At 49.8% G+C, this 24,878-nt stretch overlaps 1 protein-coding gene across 1 annotated transcript; it reads left to right on the top strand.

Annotated features, from left to right (window-relative positions):
- Nucleotides 1–1,213: 1,213 nt before the first annotated feature.
- LOC145360630 (small ribosomal subunit protein eS27-like) lies at nucleotides 1,214–24,574 on the top strand. The gene is made up of 4 exons (XM_080215979.1): nucleotides 1,214–1,322; nucleotides 11,932–12,040; nucleotides 17,161–17,271; nucleotides 24,325–24,574. The coding sequence occupies exons 1-4, from the start codon at nucleotides 1,317–1,319 to the stop codon at nucleotides 24,351–24,353; spliced, it is 255 nt and encodes an 84-aa protein (XP_080072105.1). The 5' UTR covers nucleotides 1,214–1,316; the 3' UTR covers nucleotides 24,354–24,574.
- Nucleotides 24,575–24,878: the final 304 nt, after the last annotated feature.

A 24,878-nucleotide genomic window follows, 5' to 3' on the forward strand; every position in this document is an offset into this window, starting at 1 on the left:
CTCCTTGGCATTGTCAGTTTGCCCCTTGGTCAGTGCCAGGGTGCCAGGCTGGTACTCCCAGACTGGGACTAACCAGGGGGCATTCCCCTTAGCCCCAATCTGCTGTGGGGAGGGCTTCAATGGCCTCTCCTCACTCCAGCAGGATTGGGCTGCTAGCTTCCTGTTAGTGGGGAGCTGCTCTTGCTGGAGTGAACAACACCTGACAGTGGGGAGGGGGTGTGGGAGAGGGGGTGTGGGGGAGGGGGTGGGTGGGGAGGGAGGGCTTGTGGGCCTAGAGACTTCAATCCCCGGCCTGCTTATGGTATTAAAATGCAGATTTGAAAAGGGAAATCAGCTCCAAGCCAATTTCCAGCATGGAGCTGGTGAGCGTTTACTATCAAATAAACCTGTTGGACTGTAACCTGGTGTTGTGAAACTTCTTACTGTGTTTACTCCAGTCCAACGCCAGCATCTCCACATCAAATCCTGGCCCCGGAGACATAGAGCGTGGTGCTCAATGTGGAACTTGCTACACGGCAACCGCTGATGTCTCCAGTGGGCTGGGAGAATTACCCCCTCTGCGGAGATGAGACCACAGTCAAAACAGCCATGATCTTGTTGAGTGGCAGAGTGGACCCAAACCTACCCTCGCTGTTATTTTGTATGTTCCATTAATCACAAATCAATCCATTTTCACTGCAATGTGTTGTAATTCCTGTTATAAAACAGGCAATAAAGTCAGAAAAGCTCCTTTTAAAACAAAAGGGAGGCACAGCGGGTTAGCACGGCTGCCTCACAGCGCCAGGGACCCGGGTTCAATTCCAGCCTCGGGTCTGTGTGGAGTTTGCACATTCTCCCCGTGTCTGCGTGGGTTTCCTCTGGGTGCTCTGGTTTCCTCCCACAGTCCGAAAGATGTGCGGTTTTGGTGGATTGGCCGTGCTAAAATTGACCCTTAGTGTCGGAGGGGGGGGGTGGGTTAGGAAGGTAAATGTGTGGTGTTACGGGAAAATGGGTAGGATTGTGGTCAGTACAGACTCGATGGGCGGAATGGCCTCATTCTGCACTGTAGGATTGTTTGAGTATTCTGAGTTAGCAGGGATTTCCACAGTTATTGAGTTAGCTGCATCAGTAATAGGCACTGGAGTATTGAGAACACAGACTCAGTTCACATTATTATTCTATCAGAAGGGAATGCCAGTCCTCTGGACACACAGAAAGGAAGCGGAAGTTTCACATATTTACATCAGTTTCTGGAAGAGGAGAGTGAGTGTGTGCGATCTGAGTGTGTTTAAAGGAGAGTTTCTTGCCCCTGATCCTGGTGTGTGTGTGTGTGGACCATGCCGGTAAGTTGAGTGCTGTTACATTCCCCCGGATACACTGGGTGTCACTTTCAGACACAATGTAACCCTCCCAGCTTCAATCCCCAAACTCTGCCCAGCCCCGCTTTCTATCCCAACTGGAATCATTCCCAATCCTCCTTACAGGATCGGTGTTCCTTCCCCCATCCCCTCTCTCCTCCTGCTGGTTTCTCCCCAGGGTAATGGAAAAGGGGAGAGAAAACGAAAAGTGAAATGTTTCCCCACTGGGGATACTGTAAATCCAACTGCTGGACTGGCAACATACGTGGAGCGAGTCGCTCCTTCTGAACGGTTAGCTCAGACAGATCAAAGTCTGTTTCACTCCAGTTCTAACCCAGACCGGAGTGTGAATCAGCCCCCGGGTGGGAGTGATACTCTGGGCTGGGGACTCTGCCTTCCTTTCAACTTGTTTATTTGATAGTAAACCCACACGCTTTGGGGGTTTGCCCCTTGGTCAGGAGTGTTCTGGTCTCAGACAGTGTAACGGAAAAGGGGAGAGAAACACAACTTTTTAAGACACGTGTGAAAACGAAAAGTGAAATGCTTCCCACTGGGGATACTGTAAATCAAACTGCTGGACTGGCAACATATGTTTTATAACAGGAATTACAACACATTGCAGTGAAAATGGATTGTTTTGTGATTAACAGGACATACAATGTAAGAGCGAGGGTAGGTTTGGGTCCACTCTGCCACTCAACAAGATCATGGCTGTTTTGACATCTCCACAGAGGGGGTGATTCTCCCAGTCCACTGGAGACATCAGCGGTTGCCGTGTAGCAAGTTCCACATTGGGCACCACAGCCTATGGTCTCCAGGGCCAGGATTTGATGTGGAGATGCCAGCGTTGGACTGGGGTAAACACAAATCTTGTGGGTTTACCAACAAATAAACCTGTTGGACTTTAACCTGGTGTTGAAACTGTGTTTACCCCAGTCCAACGCCAGCATCCCCACATCATTTCCTTAAACTTTGTCAGACATCTGTTTTAAAATGTTCTTTTATTTTGTCTGTATAGCATGCAATGTTCTTTTATTTTCCATTTTGGTTCATATACTGATCTTGGTCTCCTCGTTTGATTTATTATTGTCACTTGTATTACTACACAGTGAAAAGCATTGTTTCTTGCGCGCTAGACAGACAAAGCATACCGTTCATAGAGAAGGAAATGAGGGAGTGCAGAACGGAGTGTTGCAGTCACAGCTAGGGTGTAGAGAAAGCTCAGCTTAATGCGAGGTAGGTCCATTTAAAAGTCTGATGGCAGCGGGAAAGAAACTGTTCTTGAGTCGGTTGGTACGTGACCTCAGACTTTTATATCTTTTTCCCAACAGAAGAAGGTGGAAGAGAGAATGTCTGGGGTGTGTGGGGGTCCTTGATTATTCTGGCTGCTTTGCCAAGGCAGCGGGAAGTGTAGACAGAGTCAGTGGGAGGCTGGTTTGTGTGATGGATTGGGCTACATTCACACATCTTGTAGTTCCTTGCGGTCTTGGGCAGAGCAGGAGCCCAGACCAAGCTGTGATACAACCAGAAAGAATGCTTTCTATGGTGCATCTGTAAAAGTTGGTGAGAGTTGTAGCTGACGTGCCAAATTTCCTTAGTCTTCTGAGAAAGTAGAGGTGTTTGTGGGCTTTCTTAACTGTAGCGTCATCTTAGAGAGACCAGGACAGGTTGTTGGTGAACTGAACACCTAAAAACCTGAAGCTCTCGACCATTTCTACTTCATCCCCGCTGATGTAGACAGGGGCATGTTCTCCACTATGCTTCCTGATGTCGATGACGATCTCCTTAATTTTGTTGACATCGAGGGAGAGATTATTGTTGTCACACCAGTTTATCCGATTCTCTATCTCATTCCTGTACTCTGCCTCATCATTGTTTGAGATCCACGATACGGTGATGTTGCCAACAAATTTGAAATCATGTACAGGACCAGGTGACTCTTTTTGGTCTTTAATTCTAATCAAAAAATCCAGTTCAAACTAAGTCCAATCATGGTCCCCTTATGAGGGACAAACCACATGACAAGACAAGACTTTTGCATCCAATCTTGGGCTCAATCAAACAAGACTCAAGCTGGCAGAATGAGACATTACCCCCTCCTGGAGTCGATCTAAAGCTTCATCTTAACCAAAAGACCGAAATGGCCTTCGAGAAATTGCATCAGGTAAAGCCTCGGACCTCATTGGACATGTTCTCTACCTGAGCCTGGGCAAGCCACGATCACAGGCCTCAGCACACCCCAAGTGCAATGGGCTAGACTTGTCCCCAGCCTGGTCATGGTTTCACCCCTTGTTTGGGACAAAGATTCTTGAAATGGGAACAATGACCATTCATGAGCTCAAAACTAACTGAAGTTAACAATCAGTTCCACTCTCTCAGAGTTGCACCGATTTGCCAGATTATATGCCCCAATCACCCGGCCTCACACATTCATTTTGTATCGTGTTCAGCATCCTGCTTTGGAAATCCCCAAATACTGTCTGAGGACGAATATTTTGTGCCGAATGGGCACCTTTCCAAAGTTTCATTTTCAGATCTTCACACGCAGTATCTAATTTAAAACACAACATTTATTTAGAGCCTCCTCGGAATTTCCGGCAGTGATTGCTTTTAGAAGTGCAGCCACTCCAGCCGTCTGGGCAAATATGATAGACACAGCAAGATCCCAATGAAACAGTTAGTTTATCTATGATGGCTTATGGGCGAAGAGGAAGGTGTGCTAATGTGATTACTCAAACTAATTAATATTGATTGACATTGGCATTAGTAATAAAATCAGCAGGGGCATCTCACAGGAAGAAAAATCAGGTTGAAGCAGATCAGATCGCGAGGCAAAGAATGTTGGTACTCATCAAGCAGGTTTGGGCACATTGGGAGCATAGAGTTCAGTTGCATACCTAAGAATTTTCTGTACAGTTAGGTAGTCTTTGGGTGGCCCAGTGGTTAGCACTGGTGCCTCACAGTGCCAGGGACCCGGGTTCGATTCACAGCTTGGGTCACTGTCTGTGTGGAGTTTGCACATTCTCCCCGTGTCTGCGTGGGTTTCCTCCAGGTGCATTGACCCAAACGGGCGCCTGACTGTGGTGACTCCGGGAATTTCACAGTAACTTCATTGCAGTGTTAATGTAAGCCTTACTTGTCACTAATAAATAAACTTTAACTTCAGTCGGAGTCTGGCAGCTAGTACAACGCCCACAGCTGAGAGACATAAGCTGATGACGGAAAATGGTGGCATGGACTGTGGGCCTGTGTATATTTATTACCCTGACTATCTGTGTCCACTGCAGCATGGTCATTCTGAAACCAGCACACTCATACCTAGTACAGGGACATCATGTTAGAAACTTTCAGAAAATACTTTAAAAGTTGGACAGGTTGTTCAAATGGCTGCCACAAATCATGTGAGTTTTGACATATGGACTTTAGACTTTAGGTAAATCCTAATTAAATATTGACATTCACAGCCATCTGGGGAATTCACACATCTCCAATCTAACATGGAATCAGCACAAAAAGAATATGGATTTACCTGACTGTCTGTCCCCATGTTTCACACTGCCTAAAGGGAAGATTAAAATTCACTTGGTGGCAGATGGATGTGAGTGGTCCAAACTAGACCGGGTGAGCCTCAGAAGTGTTAGCCCACAGCACAAGATATGGAATCAACATGAATGCCATCCTATATTTGGAAAGGAGGCTGAACTTGTGAAAAGCCACATGGTGGAATAGCCACATTGTGTTTTTTGATCAGTTCAGAGCTGTTTGTAGTCAGAACCCCCTGAACCATCCGTTCAACCAGACTTGGCATTCAGCTGCAAGACGTAAGCAGCCAAAGCACAATAACCTGTTCCAGTTTTCAAAGTTCACTTGAGAACCTACCTCCTCAACATTGGACACACAACCTAATGTGAATCCTTCACTTTACAAGTCTCCTCACTTCAATTTTAAAATATCAAATCTATTCAAGAAACCACAATCCTGCCATGTGGGAGACTGGAGGTCATCACCGCCATGGTGGCACAGTGGGTTGGCACTTCTGCCTCACGAGGCCAGGGACCTGGGTTCGATTCCCAGCTCGGGTCACTGTCTGTGTGGAATTTGCACATTCTCTCCGTGTCTGTGTGGGTTTCCTCCGGGTGCTCCAAGTTTCTCCAAAGATTTGCAGTTTCGGTTATTTGCCCCTGAGTGCCAGGGGGATTAACAGGGTAAATATGTGGGGTTACGGGGAAAGGGCTTGGGTGGGATTGTGGTCAGTGCAGACTCGATGTCCCGAATGGTCTCCTGTAGGGTTTCTAAAAAAATCAGAGATGGAATTACCTGTAACCTGTAAAAGCGTTACCTGTATCTACTTTTTGTGTATGTGTAAGAATGGGTAAATGAGATGTTGCACTAATTTAGTGTAAGTATGTGAGCATAAATATCTTTTTGTATGTTTTAAAATCACGAAGCTTGATGATTAATTATTTAATTGATATACACACTCCTTCCACACAAAACATACTGAACACAGACATCACACATATGTTCTGTCCATGGTAACCTGATAACCTCCTCATGTGCAGTACTTCTGGCAGAACCTGCCCTTCGCAGATCTGAAAGTCCCCCCATCACCAATAGATTTGATTTGCTGCAATTCCATCATATGTCGATGGAACAATGGCAGCGACAATGTGTTAGAGCCACAGAGACGTTCTGGCATAGTAGCCCATTCAGCCCATCAAACCCATGCTAGCTCCCTGCAGAGTAATCTAGTTACTATGTATCCTGCCTCAATTCTGTATCCCAATAAGCTCATTTGCCTCAAGTGGCCATCCAATATCCTTTGATCATCTCCCCTTCCACCGCACTCATGGCTAGTAAGTTTCAGGTCGTGACCACTCAATGAAAAAAACACTTCGTCACATTCACTAGGCATCTTATTTTCAAACAAAATCTGTCTGCCCAGACAGATGTTTCGCTGATGACACGAAGGTCGGTGGTGTTGTGGATGATCTGGAAGGATGGCAAAAGTTGCAGCAGGACATAGATAGGATGCAGGACTGGGCGGAGAAGTGGCAGATGGACTTCAACGCGGACAAATGTGTAGTCGTCCATTTTGGCAGAACCAACGGGATGAACGAGTACACTATCAAGGGCAGAAGTCTGAGTAGTGTTGAGGAGCAGAAGGATCTTGGGGTCCGGGTCCACAGGACTCTTAAATCGGCCTCGCAGGTGGAGGAGGTGGTCAAGAAGGCGTATGGTGTACTGGCCTTCATTAATCGAGGGATTGAGTTTAGGAGTCGGGAGGTAATGCTGGAACTTTATAAGACCCTTGTCAGGCCTCATTTGGAGTATTGTGCGCAGTTCTGGTCGCCTCACTATAGGAAGGATGTAGAAGCTATTGAAAGGGTGCAGAGGAGATTTACAAGGATGTTGCCTGGACTGGGAGGCATGCCTTATGAAGATAGGTTGAGGAAGCTGGGACTCTTTTCCCTGGAGAGACGAAGGTTGAGAGGCGACCTGATAGAAGTTTACAAAATGTTGAGAGGAATAGATAGGGTGGACTCTCAGAGGCTATTTCCCCGGTTTGAAATGGTCGCTACGAGAGGACACAGATTTAAGGTGCGGGGAGGGAGGTTCAGAAGTGATGTTAGGGGTAAGTTTTTCACTCAGAGGGTGGTGAGTGAATGGAATCGGCTGCCGTCAGTGGTGGTGGAGGCGAACTCGCTGGGGTCTTTTAAAAGACTTCTGGATGAGTATATGGGGTTTAATGAGATTGAGGGTTATAGATAGGTCTGTAGGTTGGTAGGTGATGATGTGATCGGCGCAACTTGTGGGCCGAAGGGCCTGTTTGTGCTGTAGTGTTCTATGTTCTATGTTCTATGTTCTATACTTGAACCATCAGCCAATAGGATTAACTTCAATTTTAATGTATCAAATTCATTCAAGAACCCACAAGCCTGCCATGTGGGAGACTGGAGATTATCACCGGCACGGTGGCACAGTGACTAGCACCACTGCCTCACAGCGCCAGGGATCCGAGTTCTATTCCCGGCCTCGGGTCACTGTCTGTGTGAAGTTTGCACGTTCTCCCTGTGTCTGTGTGGGTTTCCTCCGGGTGGACCCTTTTATCTCCTTATCTGAGATTGTTATAATCTCTTTTGCACCAAAGGAAATAACTCGAGCTCCTACAACCTAATTTATAGCTGAAATCCTTCATCCCTGGAACCATTCTATTAAATCTCCTCTGCGCCCTCAGTCAGACCCTTACATCCCTCCTAAAATCTGGGCCAGAACTGGGCACATACTCTAGTTGTGACCTAACTGGAGCTTTACAAAAGTTCAGCATGACTTCCCTGCTTTTGTCCTCAATGCTTTTATTTATGAAACGCAAGATCACATGAAACTCTCTCCATATTTCCTTTGACCTTCAAAGATCTTTATAGATCCCTCTGTCTGCAGACTCTTTGGAGCTGAAATTAACTCAGTGTTGCCTTTCTCTATCCCTTCTGCCGAAATGCATCGGAATTCTGTGGCCAATTTCACCTCTTACTTGCCTGCCCATTCTGCCAGCCTATCCTGTCATCTCACTCTCAGTCTTGCCACTCCTGATATTTGGTATTATTGACCGATTGTAAAATTTCACTCTGGATGCCAATATTCAGATCATTTATACATATATCAGAAAAGCAGTGTTCCTTGCACTGTGGTTTGCTATCACTGTTTGCTGTGCAGATACATGGATTTGGGCTGGTGTCTGTGGGAGTTTGCACATTCTCCCCGTGATTGCGTGGGTTTTCTCCAGGTGCTCCGGTTTCCTCCCACCCCAAAAACATGCTCTTTGGCTGATTGGTGTAACAAATTGTCCCTAAATTAGTCTTCCCTCAATCTTCCCCAATAGACGTAGACAAAGGTCATGGGTAGAGGAGGACACTCACAATGTTAAGATGGCGGCGCGGGCTCGTTGGGCCAAAGGGCCTGTTTCCCGTGCTGTGTTGTTCTTTGAGAAAGGTAACCGCCTACTATCCACCAACTGGATAAAGACCCTTTTGCCATGACTCACCGTTTTTGCTCCTTAATCCATCTCGGAGAAATCCTGGAGCCTCCGTTAGGTTAACCAATCTTTTAGATGTCAGATGTTTTCTCAAAATTTAAACATACAACCTCCATTTCATTTCCTTCATCAATCTTCTCTGGTACTTAATAAAAATGAAATTAGATTACTCAATTTTACAAATCTCTGCCAGCTTTCCTCAATTAGCCCATAGCTCTCCAAGTGTCTGTTGAGTTTTTGCCTTATTGTTTCTAAACCCACCATTAGGTCAGTTGCTAAGGAAGCCAAATGTGTGCCTGGCCGCTGATTAGAGACCAAATCCGTCACTTTTGTTTGCAGTGTTAGTGGAAATATGCCCTGAGTTTGCAGTCTGGGTCACTGACCAAAGTGAAGCAGGGCTGCTTTTGGAGAAAGATCAAACATTGGAGTCAGCTCCGGCCCTCACACCCAACTTAACATCACACCTGAATGTAAAACCTCATTCTGATATGAAATGTGTGTGAACTCACTGTCTCACACTGTTAAACCATTTTTCGGACATCTGTAGCGTTGATACTGAATGACAAGAACTGTAAAACATTTCAGCAAGTAACCCGGAGCATTACAAGTCAAATAAACAGTAGATAATTACGTATGTCACACAAACACTAACTAAATCAGTGAAAGTATTGATGCTCTGTCTATACCCTGATGTGCCTATTGGTCACAAGAGTTGGGCATCACCTTCTGGATCTCCAGGGCCACTGGAGCACAGACAAAGCAGAGACATTGTCAGCCATTCAGATGGAAGTCGCCGATCGGAAACATTGGGCGGAATTCTCCCAAAAAATTTCTGAGTGTCGAATCTGCATAAAACTGGGAAAAAAAATCAAGCCTTTTTTCAGCAGGAGTTCAGAGAAGAATCTCCCGCACTCTGTGCGTTGTAGCATCAATCACAATAAAAATCAATGGGCGGAGCTTATTCCCACTGGGAGGCCGGCAGCAGAGTGCAGAGTGAGCCACTGCACATGCACCGATCTGTCAGCATCGGGATTGGTGTATGTGCAGTGATCCCCGTCTGCTGGCCAGCCCGTAACCCCCGCAACACCGTCCATGCCATCCCCCACTGCCCCCCCCCCCCCTCCCCAACAACCCTCGGGCCCAGCCCTGACCTCATCAGCCCTGACCTTCTCCCCCCAGTGTCAACATCCCCTGTCGCTTCGGCCCCTCCCCCAGCAAACCCCCACCCCCTCTCAGTGTCCAGCCCCGATCGCTAACCTCCCTCCCTCTTCCTCCGATCCCGACTGCAGACTGGCAGCAGGACCCCCTCCCCCAACCCTACTGATTGCTCCCCTAGAAATCCTGCCCCATCAGCCCCTCTCTCCCATTAGGCCCTGCCATCTTGGCAGTACCCATGCTCGGTTGGCAATGCCAGGATGCCCCCAGCAGTGCCGTTGCCCAAGTCTGTACTGCCAAGGTGGCAATGTCCAGGGGCCTGACTTTCCTGGGGGGGGGGCCTCACTTGCACCCCCCATTCATCTCAGCAAGATCAGGGTGAGTGGGGAGAAGTCTGGAGGTTTAAATCCTGGGCCTGCTTATAGGATTCCATAGGATGGGCGGCACGGTAACACAGTGGGTTAGCACTGCTGCTTCACAGCTCCAGGGACCCGGGTTCGATTCCCGGCCTCGGGTCACTGTCTGTGTGGAGTTTGCACATTCTCCTCGTGTCTGCGTGGGTTTCCTCCGGGTGCTCCGGTTTCCTCCCGCAGTCCAAAGATGTGCAGGTTAGGTTGATTGGCTAAGAAATTGCCCCTTAGTGTCCAGGGATGTGTAGGTTAGAGGGATTAGTGGGTATAATATGTAGGGATATGGGGATAGGGCCTGGGTGGGATTGTGTTCGGTGCAGACTCGATGGGCTGAAGGGCCTCTTTCTGCTCTGTAGGGATTCTATGATTCTATTCCAAATACATTTAAATGAGCTGCTGCATAATTTATTAAGGTTGGCGCTGATTTCCGGTGTGGAGCTGACGGGTGCTGGAAATCTGGCTCTGGGAGGCGTGCGGAGGTCTGGGTGCCCAGCGTGAATCAGCCACCCCTCTGTCTGTGGCCCACTGCACTGGGAAAGCAGTGCAGCAGGATGGGAGAATCACTCCGATTCTCTCCGATGCTGCCTGAGCTGCTGCAGAGTTCCGGAATGGATTATTTTCATTTCAGATTCCCAACATCCGTGAAATTTTGTAAATTTATTGGCTGTTATTTTTTTTCCATCTCTGAACAGTGAGGGGTTTAGGTGCTGACATCCCCAAAACTGATAACAAAGGGTTTGCCTGGTGTTGTGTTTCCGTGGTGCTGGTGATCAGAGGAGACTTGTTCAACTGGGCAGCAGGATTTTTGGTCGAGGAGTGATGTGGCGCGAGAGGCTCCGTATGTTCACCTCACTTCCAGAGTGCATGAAGTGACGTAAACTCTGGACCAGGTTTTCTCTGGTTGGTGGGGAGTCGTGGGGGGGTCTGTGGTTGGTGGTGGAGATTTTAGTAGGCAGTAGATGGTGAATAACAAGTTGGTGATCACATGAGCCGCAAACATTGACCACTGAGCCTATCTGTGTGTCAGCGATACATAGAATCGTAGAATCATCGAACCCTACGGTGTAGAAAGAGGCCCTTCGGCCCATCGAGTCTGCACCGAACACAATCCCACCCAGGCCCTTCCACCCCATATCCCTATATTTTCCCCCCTAATCCCTCTAACCTAAGCATCTCAGGACACTAAGGGGCAATTTTAGCACAGCCAATCAACCTAACCCGCACATCTTTGGCCTGTGGGAGGAAACCGGAGCACCCGGAGGAAACCCACGCAGACACAAGGAGAATGTGCAAACTCCACACAGAATGCCTGATTCAAGTGGAATCACAAACTAGGATGTCAACTATGTGGCAAATTATTCCCTCTAACTCTTCCAGGACACATGTCATTGTCTGCTGAGATATTCCAGATATGGAGATATGATAATAAAAGGTAATCTGCTAAAGCTGTATCTCCCAAATGATGTAATTAAAGTTGGAAGTAAATTAGATTATTCTTCTACGGGTAATTGCCAAAAGCCACAATTGGTGTCTATCATAATAAAATTAAACTCTTTCCAGCTTCGCCAGACTCTTATCCTCAGACAACATTGGATAAATTTCCCTTTCAATAGATTTATTACTCGTCCAATCTGAGCAGGCAATTCTCGCTGTTCTGGCCAGTTTTTATCCTTCAGCCAAAGTCACAAATTGCTTGTGTTTCCTGTGTATAAGTGGATGGTGGATTGGCTGGGAAGAGCTTTGGGACATCACACAGGCTGTGAACGGTGCACTGAAAATGGAAGGTTCGTTTTCTCCAGAATACCATAATCCCATGGAAAAATTCAGGAATGTTGAGTTTCTGTAACGAAGGTTATTGTGTCTGTTGGAAAACCTGGCACCTCACTGTTTTAAAATCCCACCTGGTTCCAGTATCTCTTTCCCCTTTGGTATGAATTTGTTTCTCTTCTGCCGTTTTGAAGTTAACACGTCGTCTGCTTTCTGTTACAACTTGCAGTTGGCCAAGGACTTGCTGAACCCGTCTCCTGAAGAAGAACGGAGGCGGCACAAGAAAAAACGCTTGGTGCAAAGCCCCAATTCTTATTTCATGGATGTAAAGTGCCCAGGTACAGTCCCCGTTCTCCCCGACAAGCTGTGATTATAACCCAGGAGTAGAAATCATTGTCTTCTCACTTTCCTGTCCCTCTCACCTTCTTCAATTCTGCTGATAATTTTACGTCTGCCTTATTTAATTTAATTATGAACCACTTTGTGTTTCTGGAACTTGCATCTGAACTGTCAACCCTCTAATTTAGAAGCACAAATTATGAAGCTACCAAACCCGTCTGCTGAAAGCATTTAGTGAGGCTAGTTCAGCAAAATAATTACAGCTGGGGCTCAAAGTTATTGAAATAACTTGATCAAATAAAAATGCGTTGCCATGGTTAACAACGTGGTCTTTTGATAAGACTTGTACACTAATGCTGTCAGGTGGAAACATTACCGTTGGCTGATATTGCTAGGGAACGAGGGGGACTCAGGACGCAGCCACTAGTTTGCAGCTGGAGATATCGAGGAGCAGGTTAGTCATGTACTTTGATCCAGCTACATCAGCAGGCAACCTAACAACTCCCAGCTCTTTGTTAAAAAGTGGAGTTACACGAGAACTGGCGATTCATTATGGTTGATCTGTATCGCAGATCTTTTATCCATCTCTGTTCCAGATTCCTTAATAACCTCATGGAAGAAATGAGCTGAAATTTTTCACTGCCAGCCCACTCTCTTCCTGCATCCACAGCCTCTTTGGGAAGAGAATTCCAAGATTCTCTCTGATATCAATCCTGGCATGAATTTTAATATTATACCTCCTTGTTCTTGACTCCTTCCTTCCGCTCACACCTCTTTATCATTTTAACCAAATTGATCAGATCATAGGATCCCTACAGTGCTGAAGAGGCCATCTAGTGCACCGACTGACAGAGTATCTTACCCAGGCCTCTCCCCCGCCTTGTTCCTGTAACCCCACACACTTGTCATGGCTAATCCATCTAACCTACAAACCTTGGGACACTAAGGGACAATTTAGCATGGCCAGTCCATCCAACCTGCACCTCTTTGGAGGAAACTGGAGCACCTGGAGGAAACCCACGCAGACATGGGGAGAACATACAAGCTCCACACAGACACTCATCCAAGGCCGGAACTGAACTGGGTGCCTTTGGCCCTGTGAGGCAGCAGTGCTAACCAGTGTGCCACCACAGCGCCCTTCAATCCTCAACCATCTAAATTCCAAAGAAGACAAGCTGATGCAATAGTGATCATTAGCTGTAAAGAGCCTGTTTACTTTGGACTTTCACCTTAAGTAAGATAAATGATGCATAAAAAGCTCAAACGTGTCATGTGTACTTGTGAATGTTAGTCAAACACTATTACAACAGAGCAATAACTAAGTCATTTTAAGTGATTAGTCAGACTCGTTTCTGGTTGAGCAAGCTCTCTCAGTGACCTGTAACTCCAGCCCTGACCCGAATTTTAATTGAAAACTGGATAAAAGACTCGTAGCACATGGCTGTGGTGGCTACAGGCTATCTGGGAACTCAACCAGGGAGTCAACAAGGTCACCCACTAAACCATTTCTGTTTGGTAGGTTCAATCCAGCTCTGTGATAGGAGGAAACCACAGTGTAAATGTTTAAACATTGCCCTTTGCCACCCCCTCTGCAAGATAGAACACAAATCCCCACACACAGCACGGTAGCACAGTGGGTTAGCACTGCTGCTTCACAGCTCCAGGGACCCGGGTTCGATTCTCGGCTCGGGTCACTGTCTGTGTGGAGTTTGCACATTCTCCTCGTGTCTGCGTGGGTTTCCTCCGGGTGCTCCGGTTTCCTCCCACCGTCCAAAGATGTGCGGGTTAGGTTGATCGACCATGCTAAAATTGCCCCTTAGTATCGTCCGAAGGGGCTAACCCGAAAGCTTGTGAATTTACTATCAAATAAATTGGTTGGACTTAAACCTGGTGTTGTCAGACTTTTTACTGTGTTTACCCCAGTCCAACGCCGGCATATCCACATCATAATGTTTTATGGCCATCCAGATTGCGGGAAACTGATTTAGGGACAATTTATTCCTGCCAATCAGCCTAACAGCACTTTAATATGAGTCAGAACCAATGGCCATTGTACATAAACTCAGGCAGTGATACTTCAAGTTAAAAAAAAGTAAATTTCACTTTAAAATCGAAACAACAAAAATATGATTTACACAACCACAAAGTACATTTTTAGTCTCTGATAGAAATGTGGCTGCACAGTTCCACAATACGCTGCTCTTTATTCACACAGACAAGGTCCGGGATCCTATCAGACAATAGCTGTTACCTTTGAGTTCATTGCTGTGGTAATCATTAACCAGAGACACGTCTCCCAACCCTCTCTCCATCAAGCCATGGTGGTGTATCTTTCTAGAATTCCTTTTGCAAATAACACCCCAATTCATAGATTTGGCCACTTTGGGAAGATACTAGCTGTTTAGTGTCTCCAAGATATTCACATAGATCTCCAACTTTTAGATCTTTTTAGCCTGTTTACGTAGTACATACAGCTAAAAAACTCTTTACCATACAACCATAGAACCGCCACAATACAGAAGGAGGTTATTTAGTGCAATGAGCCTGAACCAGTATCAATCCCACCAAGGCCCTATTCCCTTAACCCCACGTATTTACCCTGACACTATGGAGCAATTTAACATGGTCAATCAACCTAAGCCACATATCTTTCGACTGTGGGAGGAAACCAGAGCACCCAGAGGAAACCTGTGCAGGCACAGGGAAAATATGAAAACTCCACACAGTCATCCAAGGTTGGAATTGAACTTGGGTCTCAGGTGAGACCAAAACTCCAGAGTGATTTTTTTTCTATTTATTTTTCATGGGTTGTGGGCACTGCTGGCGAAACCGACACTTATTGCCCATCCCTCATAGCTCTTGACAAGATGGTGGTGAGCTGCTTTCTTGAGCAGACGCAATCCATGTGGTGTAGGTACACCTAGAACAAAGAACAAACAAAATTACAGCACAGACACAAACCCTTTAGCCCTCAGAGCCTGCACTGACCACACTGCTCCTCTGAACTAAAACCCCCGACCCTTCCCAGGGCCATATCCATCTATTCCCATCCTATTCATGTATTTGTCAAGACGCCCCTTAAAAGTCATTATTGTATCTCCTTCCCCCGGCAGTGAGTTCCAGGTACCCACTACCCTCTGTGTAAAAAAACTTGCCTCGTAGATCTTGGTTAAACCTTGCCCCTCGCACCTTAAACCTATGCTCCCTAGTAATTGACTCTTCCACCCTGGGAAAAAGCTTCTGACTATCCACTCTGTCCATGCCTCTCATAATCTTGTAGATTTCTATCAGGTCTCCCTTCAACCCCTGTCGCTCCACTGAGAACAAACCAAGTTTCTCCAACCTCTCCTCATAGCTAATGCCCTCCATACCAGGCGGCATCCTGGTAAATCTTTTCTGTACCCTCTCTAAAGCCTTCACATCCTTCTGGTAGTGTGGTGACCAGAATTGAACTCTATATTCCAAGTGCGGCCTAACTAAGGTTCTATAAAGCTGCAACATGACTTGTCAATTTTTAAACTCAGTGCCCTGGCCGATGGAGGCAAGCATGCCGTATGCCTTCTTGACTACCTTCTCCACCCGCATTGCCACTTTCAGTGACCTGTGTACCTGTACATCCAGATCCCTCTGCCTATCAATACTCTTAAGGGTTCTGCCATTTACTGTATATTTCCTATCTGTTTTAGACCTTCCAAAATTCATTACCTCACATTTGTCCGTATTAAACTGCATCTGCCATTTTTTCGCCCAAGTATCCAACTGGTCTATACCCTGCTCTGTCTTCTGATGGTCCTCATCGCTATCCACAAATCCACCAACCTTGGTGTCATCTGTAAACTTACTAATCAAACCAGTTACATTTTCCTCCAAATCATTTATATATATTACAAACAGTAAAGATCCCAGCACTGATCCCTGAGGAACATCACCTGCCACAGTCCTCCATTCAGAAATGTACCCTTCCACTGCTTCTATGACAACCAGAATTATAGATAATATTCTAAATGAGGCCTATCTAAGCTTCTGTATAGTTGCTGTATGACCTGCCAATTTTTATACACAGTGTTCCAACTGATGAAGGCGACCATGCTGTAGGATTTCTTGATCACCTTCTCCACCTGCATTGCCACTTCCAGTGATCTGTGGACATGTATGCCCAGATCCCTCTGCCTGTCAATACTCCTAAGGATTCTACCATTTACTGTATAATTCCTACTTGCATTGGACCTTCCAAAATGCATAACTCACGCTTGTTCGGATTAAACTCCATCTGACATTTCTCCACCCAAGTCTCCAACGGTCTGTACTTTGCAGAGAATTGTATCCCCTGACAATCCTCTTCACCATCCGCAACTCCACCAATTTTTGTGTCGTCTGCAAACTTACTAATCAGACCAGCTACAGTTTCCTCCAAATTATTTACATATATTATGAACAACAAAGGTCCCAGAACTGATCCCTGTGGAACACCGCTAGTCACAGCCTTCCATTCAGAAACACACCCCTCTACTGCTACCCTCTGTCTCCTATGGCCAATCCAGTTCTGTATCCGTCTTGCCAGCTCGCCTCTGATCCCGTGTGAATTCACCTTGCGTGCCAGTCTACCGCGATATACCTTGTCAAAGGCTTTACTGAAGTCCATGCATACAACATCCACGTCACGGTGGCACTGTGGCTGGCGCTGCTGCCTCACGGCGCCAGGGAATCGGGTTCGATTCTGGCCTTGTGCCACTGTCTGTATGGAGTTTGCACATTCTCCCCATATCCGCGTGCATTTCCTCTGGGTGCTCCGGTTCCCTCCCACACTCCAAAGATGGGTTAGACGGATTGGCCATGGTAAATGTGCGGGGTTATGGGATAGGTTGGAAGGGAGGGCCAGGGTGTGATGCTATTTCTGAGAGTTGGTACAGACTCAGTGGGCTGAATGGCTTTCTTTTGCACTGTAGAGATTCTTTGAGAGACAGAATTTATGCTCAGACATCTGGAGTGGGGTTTGAAAATGATGTTATCCACTGAGAGATGGCTGACACAGTGCGGGAATCACTCAGAGCTGGAAGGAATGTCTGTGTGGTCCTTTATCAGTAACACAGTGACAGCATTTGTGTGTTTCCTTTTCCAGGCTGCTACAAGATCACGACAGTGTTCAGCCATGCACAGACTGTTGTATTGTGTGTCGGCTGTTCCACGGTTCTGTGTCAGCCCACTGGGGGCAAGGCCAGGCTCACAGAAGGTAGGTGAAGAACATTTGGGTCATAGATGCTGCTCTTTTTCACATTAGAAGCCGCTGAGACTGATGGTTTGGTCAAAAAATATTTTTTGAGTAATTTGAAATAAAAATCAATTCCTGTTCACTTAGAAAGGACAGCAGGACTAGAGGGCACAGCCTCAAGATAAGGGGGGGACAGTTTAGATCGGAGTTGAGGAGGAACTTCTTCACTCAAAGGGTGGTGAATCTCTGGAATTCTCTCCCCGTTGAAGTGGTGGAGGCTACCTCGCTGAATATATTTAAGTCACAGGTAGATAGGTTTCTGATAGACAAGGGGAATTAAGGGTTATGGGGAGAAAGCGGGAAAGTGGAACTGATCCACTTCAGATCAGCCATGATCTTATTGAATGGCGGGGCAGGCTCGAAGGGCTAGATGGCCTACTCTTGCTCCTATTTCTTATGTTCTTATGTTCTGTAGCCTCTTTCATATGATAGAACCTCCCGGCGTGTTCCACACAAGTGTAAAAATGTGGTAGCAACCCTCAACTCATTAGAAGGGTGCTCCATCAGATATCCTGTCAACTCCAGGGCTACAAACCAAGTACTCAGAATGAAATTAGATGAGTTTCTTGATTTTTGGCCAGCGCAGACACAATGGGCAGAGTGGCCGCCTTCTGAGCCACTCATCTCTCTACGTTCTTGAAATATCTGAAAAAGCGGAATGTGCTGGGATTTGAGTGGTAAACGCGGGGTCACTTTTAACATTTAAGAAAAACTTAGACAGGTTCATGGATGAGAGGGGTGTGGAGGGATAGGGTCCAAGTGCAGGTCAGCGGGACAAGGCAAAAAATGGTTTAGCACAGAGAAGAAGGGCCAAAAGGCCTGTTTCTGAGCTGTAAATTTCTATGGTTCTATGGGGACTGTTTGTGAACTTCCCCTCTGGAGGGGCAGCATAGATACACTGGGCCAAGTGGCCACCATCAGGGCTGTAACAATTCTGTGACTGTATCCTAAATCAGAAAATGGGTGACTCTGAGGAGACGTCAAGACATTTGTCTTCAGAGCGTTAGATTTGGATTACGAAATGGTGGAGGTGGTGGGGAGGTGATGGTATGGTCACTAGACTAGTAATCCAGAGAGCCCAGCGTAATGCCTTGGAACCTGGGTTCAAATTCCACCATGGCAGCTGGAATTGAAAGTTAGTTTCGGAAATAAAATCATCGATTGTCATAAAAATGCCCCAATGTTCACTAACGTCCTTTAGGGAAGGAAATCTGCCATCCTTACCCCAGCCTGGCCTACATGTGACTCCAGAGCCCCAGCAATGTGGTTGAGTCTGAAATGACCTTGCCAAGTGTTCAGCTCTAGGACATTAGTAATGGGTAATAGATACCAGCCTGGCCAGCGACACCCACTGTCCAGGTATGAACTTTTTAAAGTGGGTGCAGTAAACTTCAATCTTTTCAGTTTGTTTCCCTGTTTGTTAAATAAGCAAAGAAATAGCCCAAATAACACAAATGTGGGGTTGGGTTACGATCAGATCAGTCACGATCTTACTGAACGGCAGAACAGACTTAAAGACCCGTATGGTCTCTTCTTACGAATTTGTGTGTACTCCATGCAGGAAATCTACTCTCCTCACCACTCATACCCACCTCATCTCCATAACCCAATGCTGACCTCATCTATGTGCTGACCCCAGTCTCTGTGACCCCCAAGTGACCCCAGTCCCAGTGATAAAGGGGGGCAGTTTAGATCAGAGTTGAGGAGGAACTTCTTCACTCAAAGGGTGGTGAATCTCTTGGATTCTCTGCCCGTTGAAGTGGTGGAGGCTACCTCGCTAAATATTTTTAAGTCACGGGTAGATAGGTTTTTGATAGGCAAGGGGATTAAGGGTTATGGGGAGAGGGCGGGAATGTGGAACTGAGCCACGACAGATCAGCCATGATCTTATTGAATGGCAGGGCAGGCTCGAGGGGCTGGATGGCCTACTCCTGCTCCTATTTCTTATGTTCTTATGACCCCAGGCTGACCCAGTCCCCATGTCCCTGAGCTGACCCCAGTCCCAGTGACCCCGAGCTGACCCCAGTCCTGATGACCCCGAGCTGACCCAGTCCGTGACCCTGAGCTGACCCCAGTCCCAGTGACCCTGAGCTGACCCCAGTCCCTGTGACCCCGAGCTGACCCCAGTCCCGGTGACCCCGAGCTGACCCAGTCCCAGTGACCCCAAGCTGACCCAGTCCCGGTGACCCCGAGCTGACCCAGTCCGTGACCCTGAGCTGACCCCAGTCCCAGTGACCCTGAGCTGACCCCAGTCCCTGTGACCCCAAGCTGACCCCAGTCCCGGTAACCCCGAGCTGACCCCAGTCCCGGTGACCCCGAGCTGACCCAGTCCGTGACCCTGAGCTGACCCCAGTCCCTGTGACCCTGAGCTGACCCCAGTCCCTGTGACCCTGAGCTGACCCCAGTCCCTGTGACCCCGAGCTGACCCCAGTCCCGGTGACCCGAAGCTGACCCAGTCCCAGTGACCCGAAGCTGACCCAGTCCAGTGACCCTGAGCTGACCCAGTCCGTGACCCTGAGCTGACCCTAGTCCCTGTGACCCCGAGCTGACCCAGTCCGTGACCCTGAGCTGACCCCAGTCCCTGTGACCCTGAGCTGACCCCAGTCCCTGTGACCCTGAGCTGACCCCAGTCCCTGTGACCCCGAGCTGACCCCAGTCCCAGTGACCCGAAGCTGACCCAGTCCCAGTGACCCCGAGCTGACCCAGTCCGTGACCCTGAGCTGACCCCAGTCCCAGTGACCCTGAGCTGACCCCAGTCCCTGTGACCCCGAGCTGACCCCAGTCCCGGTGACCCCGAGCTGACCCAGTCCGTGACCCTGAGCTGACCCCAGTCCCTGTGACCCCGAACTGACCCCAGTCCCGGTGACCCCAAGCTGACCCAGTCCCAGTGACCCGAAGCTGACCCAGTCCCAGTGACCCGAAGCTGACCCAGTCCCTGTGACCCCGAGCTGACCCCAGTCCCGGTGACCCCAAGCTGACCCAGTCCCAGTGACCCCGAGCTGACCCAGTCCCTGTGACCCTGAGCTGACCCCAGTCCCAGTGACCCCAAGCTGACCCAGTCCCAGTGACCCCGAGCTGACCCAGTCCGTGACCCTGAGCTGACCCCAGTCCCTGTGACCCTGAGCTGACCCCAGTCCCTGTGACCCTGAGCTGACCCCAGTCCCTGTGACCCCGAGCTGACCCCAGTCCCGGTGACCCCAAGCTGACCCAGTCCCAGTGACCCCGAGCTGACCCCAGTCCCAGTGACCCGAATCTGACCCAGTCCCCGTGACCCCGAGCTGACCCCAGTCCCAGTGACCCGAAGCTGACCCCAGTCCCAGTGACCCTGAGCTGACCCCAGTCCCTGTGACCCCGAGCTGACCCCAGTCCCTGTGACCCTGAGCTGACCCCAGTCCCTGTGACCCCGAGCTGACCCCAGTCCCGGTGACCCCAAGCTGACCCAGTCCCAGTGACCCGAAGCTGACCCAGTCCCAGTGACCCGAAGCTGACCCAGTCCCAGTGACCCCAAGCTGACCCAGTCCGTGACCCTGAGCTGACCCCAGCCCCTGTGACCCCGAGCTGACCCCAGTCCCGGTGACCCCAAGCTGACCCAGTCCCGGTGACCCCGAGCTGACCCAGTCCGTGACCCCGAGCTGACCCAGTCCCAGTGACCCCGAGCTGACCCAGTCTGTGACCCCAAGCTGACCCCAGTCCCAGTGACCCCGAGCTGACCCCAGTCCCGGTGACTCCGAGCTGACCCCAGTCCCGGTGACCCCGAGCTGACCCCAGTCCCGGTGACTCCGAGCTGACCCCAGTCCCGGTGACCCCGAGCTGACCCCAGTCCCGGTGACCCCGAGCTGACCCAGTCCGTGACCCCGAGCTGACCCAGTCCCAATGACCCTGAGCTGACCCCAGTCCCGGTGACCCTGAGCTGACCCCAGTCCTGGTGACTCCGAGCTGACCCCAGTCCCGGTGACCCCGAGCTGACCCCAGTCCCGGTGACCCCGAGCTAACCCCAGTCCCTGTGACCCTGAGGTGACCCCAGTCCCTGTGACCCTGAGCTGACCCCAGTCCCTGTGACCCCGAGCTGACCCCAGTCCCGGTGACCCCGAGCTGACCCAGTCCGTGACCCTGAGCTGACCCCAGTCCCTGTGACCCTGAGCTGACCCCAGTCCCTGTGACCCTGAGCTGACCCCAGTCCCTGTGACCCCGAGCTGACCCCAGTCCCGGTGAATCCGAGCTGACCCAGTCCGTGACCCTGAGCTGACCCCAGTCCCTGTGACCCTGAGCTGACCCCAGTCCCTGTGACCCTGAGCTGACCCCAGTCCCTGTGACCCCGAGCTGACCCCAGTCCCGGTGACCCCAAGCTGACCCAGTCCCAGTGACCCCGAGCTGACCCCAGTCCCAGTGACCCGAATCTGACCCAGTCCCAGTGACCCCGAGCTGACCCCAGTCCCAGTGACCCGAAGCTGACCCCAGTCCCAGTGACCCTGAGCTGACCCCAGTCCCTGTGACCCCGAGCTGACCCCAGTCCCTGTGACCCCAAGCTGACCCAGTCCCAGTGACCCGAAGCTGACCCAGCCCCAGTGACCCCGAGCTGACCCAGTCCGTGACCCCGAGCTGACCCAGTCCCAATGACCCTGAGCTGACCCCAGTCCCGGTGACCCTGAGCTGACCCCAGTCCTGGTGACTCCGAGCTGACCCCAGTCCCGGTGACCCCGAGCTGACCCCAGTCCCGGTGACCCCGAGCTAACCCCAGTCCCTGTGACCCTGAGCTGACCCCAGTCCCTGTGACCCTGAGCTGACCCCAGTCCCTGTGACCCCGAGCTGACCCCAGTCCCGGTGATCCCAAGCTGACCCAGTCCCAGTGACCCCGAGCTGACCCAGTCCCGGTGACCCCGAGCTGACCCAGTCTGTGACCCCAAGCTGACCCCAGTCCCGGTGATCCCGAGCTGACCCCAGTCCCGGTGATCCCGAGCTGACCCCAGTCCCGGTGACTCCGAGCTGACCCCAGTCCCGGTGACCCCGAGCTGACCCCAGTCCCGGTGACTCCGAACTGACCCAGTCTGTGACTCTGGGCTGATCCAGTCCCGGTGAGCCCCGGGCTGACTCTGTCCGTGACCTTGAGCTGACCCCAGTCCGTGAGCCTGAGCTGACCCCAGTCCGTGACCTTGAGCTGACCCCAGTCCGTGACCTTGAGCTGACCCCAGTCCGTGACCTCGAGCTGACCCCAGTCTGTGACCTCGAGCTGACCCCAGTCTGTGACCTCGAGCGAACTCAGTCCGTGACCTCGAGCTGACCAGTCCATAACCTCGAGCTGACCCCAGTCCGTGACCTCGAGCGAACCCAGTCTGTGACCTCGAGCTGACCCCAGTCCGTGACCTCGAGCGAACCCAGTCCGTGACCTCGAGCTGACCCAGTCCCAGTGACCCTGAGCTGACCAGTCCATGACCTCGAGCTGACCCAGCCCTAGTGACCCCAAGCTGACCCAGCCCCAGTGACCCCGAGCTGACCCAGTCCCAGTGACCCCGAGCTGACCCAGTCCCAATGACCCCCGAGCTGACCCAGTCCCAGTGACCCCGAGCTGACCCAGTCCCAATGACCCCCGAGCTGACCCAGTCCCAATGACCCCCGAGCTGACCCAGTCCCAATGACCCCCGAGCTGACCCAGTCCCAGTGACCCCGAGCTGACCCAGTCCCAATGACCCCCGAGCTGACCCAGTCCCAATGACCCCCGAGCTGACCCAGTCCCAATGACCCCCGAGCTGACCCAGTCCCAATGACCCCCGAGCTGACCCAGTCCCAATGACCCCTGAGCTGACCCCAGTCCCAGTGACCCCTGAGCTGACCCCAGTCCCAGTGACCCCGAGCTGACCCAGTCCCAATGACCCCTGAGCTGACCCAGTCCCAATGACCCCTGAGCTGACCCCAGTCCCAGTGACCCCTGAGCTGACCCCAGTCCCAGTGACCCCGAGCTGACTCAGTCCCAGTGACCCCCGAACTGACCCTAGTCACGGTGACCCCGGGCTGACTCTGTCCGTGAGCCTGAGCTGACCGATACCTGGCAGTATTTGTGTGCTGCAGTGTTGTTCTCTGTGTTGGTGAAAGTTAATGATAGAAGATTGCAAATACAGTGAGTGAGGCTCTATGTGAGTGAGGATATGAGAGAGTGCGTGGGTAATGGAACAGTTGAGTTTACAATTATGACTAAACTGACTGACGGTCTCGGCACGTAGAAAGCACGATCAAATCTTTCACCCGTGAGGGGCAGATGTTGTGGGATTCCAGAAAACAACAAAATCAAATGGAGCAAAAAATTTGCCCAAATCATTTTGGTGCAAGGATTGTGTAATCAGCTTCCCAATCCAACAGAACCATGGACCATCCAACATATTTCATGGCTCACTTGTCTTACTTCTGAGCTTCTCGGGATTCTGTGAATGTTTGTATAAGTTTTGCATGTTTATTGATGTCTTTTAATCCACAGATGATTCGGTTCGCCTTGTTGTCCAACGAGGGGCATACACGCGATGGGTCGTACGAGGGCTACTCTTGGATATTCGAGAGAGTAGCCTAGTACTTCATGTCGTTAGCGTGTGCCTAAACTGGACCAGATACTGGGCAAGACGACAGCTCAGTGACTATCACTGATTGCTGTGCAGACACATGGATTTGGGTCGGTGTCTGTGGGAGTTTGCGCATTCTCCCCATGCTTGCGTGGGTTTTCTCCGGGTGCTCCGGTTTCCTCCCACACCCCAAAAACGTGCTTTTAGGCTGATTGGTGTTAACAAATTGTCCCTAAATTAGTCTCCCCTCAATCTGGTTATGGTTCCTTTATTGTGGAGTCCAATAAGCATAGACAAAGGTCACAGGGAGAAGAGGGCACTCACAATGTTGAAGTGGTGGCGTGGGCTCGTTGGGCCGAAGGGCCTGTTTCCCGTGCTGTGTTGTTCTTTATTCTTTGTAGAACAGAAACAGGCCAATCGGCCCGAGTTGTCTGTATTTTGTAACGAATCTCTTTTCTCTTTGCTCTAGGTTGCTCATTCCGGAGAAAGCAACACTAAACAGAATCAGTCGGAGGCTCTGGGTTCATCACTGCCTTGTCTTCCAGTGACCACAGTTCCTGGGATACAGACCCTGTCATTTCATTGAATGCAGTTAATGTGATTGTATACATAGCCCCTGATTCAGATGGGTATTTACAGTGTTTAACTGTTGTGAATCCACATTGTCTAATTAATAAAACCAGACTGTGTTCACAGTCCAAACTGTGAGGCAAAAATCATCACTCTCCACAGTTCTTATGTTTTCCACTCAAAGCTTGAATTTGACTCATTGCTGTTTCCCTGGGGATATCGGGAGCTCTGACCAGACTGGTGTCTTGGAGATAATAGCCCAATCCTTAGCTCCTCTTTTCAAACGTGGATGGCACTGTGGCACAGTGTTCAACACTGCTGCTTCGCAGCACCAAAGCCCGGGTTCGATTCCGGCCTCAGGTCACTGCGTGCTATTTGCACATTCTCCCTGTGTCTGTGTGGGTTTCCTCTGGGTGCTCCGGTTTCATCCCACAGCCCAAAGATGTGTAGGTT

This window comes from Carcharhinus amblyrhynchos, chromosome 32 (assembly GCF_965287045.1).
Source record: "Carcharhinus amblyrhynchos chromosome 32, sCarAmb.v2.hapA, whole genome shotgun sequence".
Classification (NCBI taxonomy): domain Eukaryota; kingdom Metazoa; phylum Chordata; class Chondrichthyes; order Carcharhiniformes; family Carcharhinidae; genus Carcharhinus; species Carcharhinus amblyrhynchos.

Coding starts and splice junctions, on each gene's coding strand:
- LOC145360630 (XM_080215979.1), top strand. Junction 12,041..17,160: donor CATGGATGTAAAGTGCCCAG/GTACAGTCCCCG, acceptor TTCCTTTTCCAG/GCTGCTACAAGATCACGACA. Junction 17,272..24,324: donor CAAGGCCAGGCTCACAGAAG/GTAGGTGAAGAA, acceptor TCTTTGCTCTAG/GTTGCTCATTCCGGAGAAAG.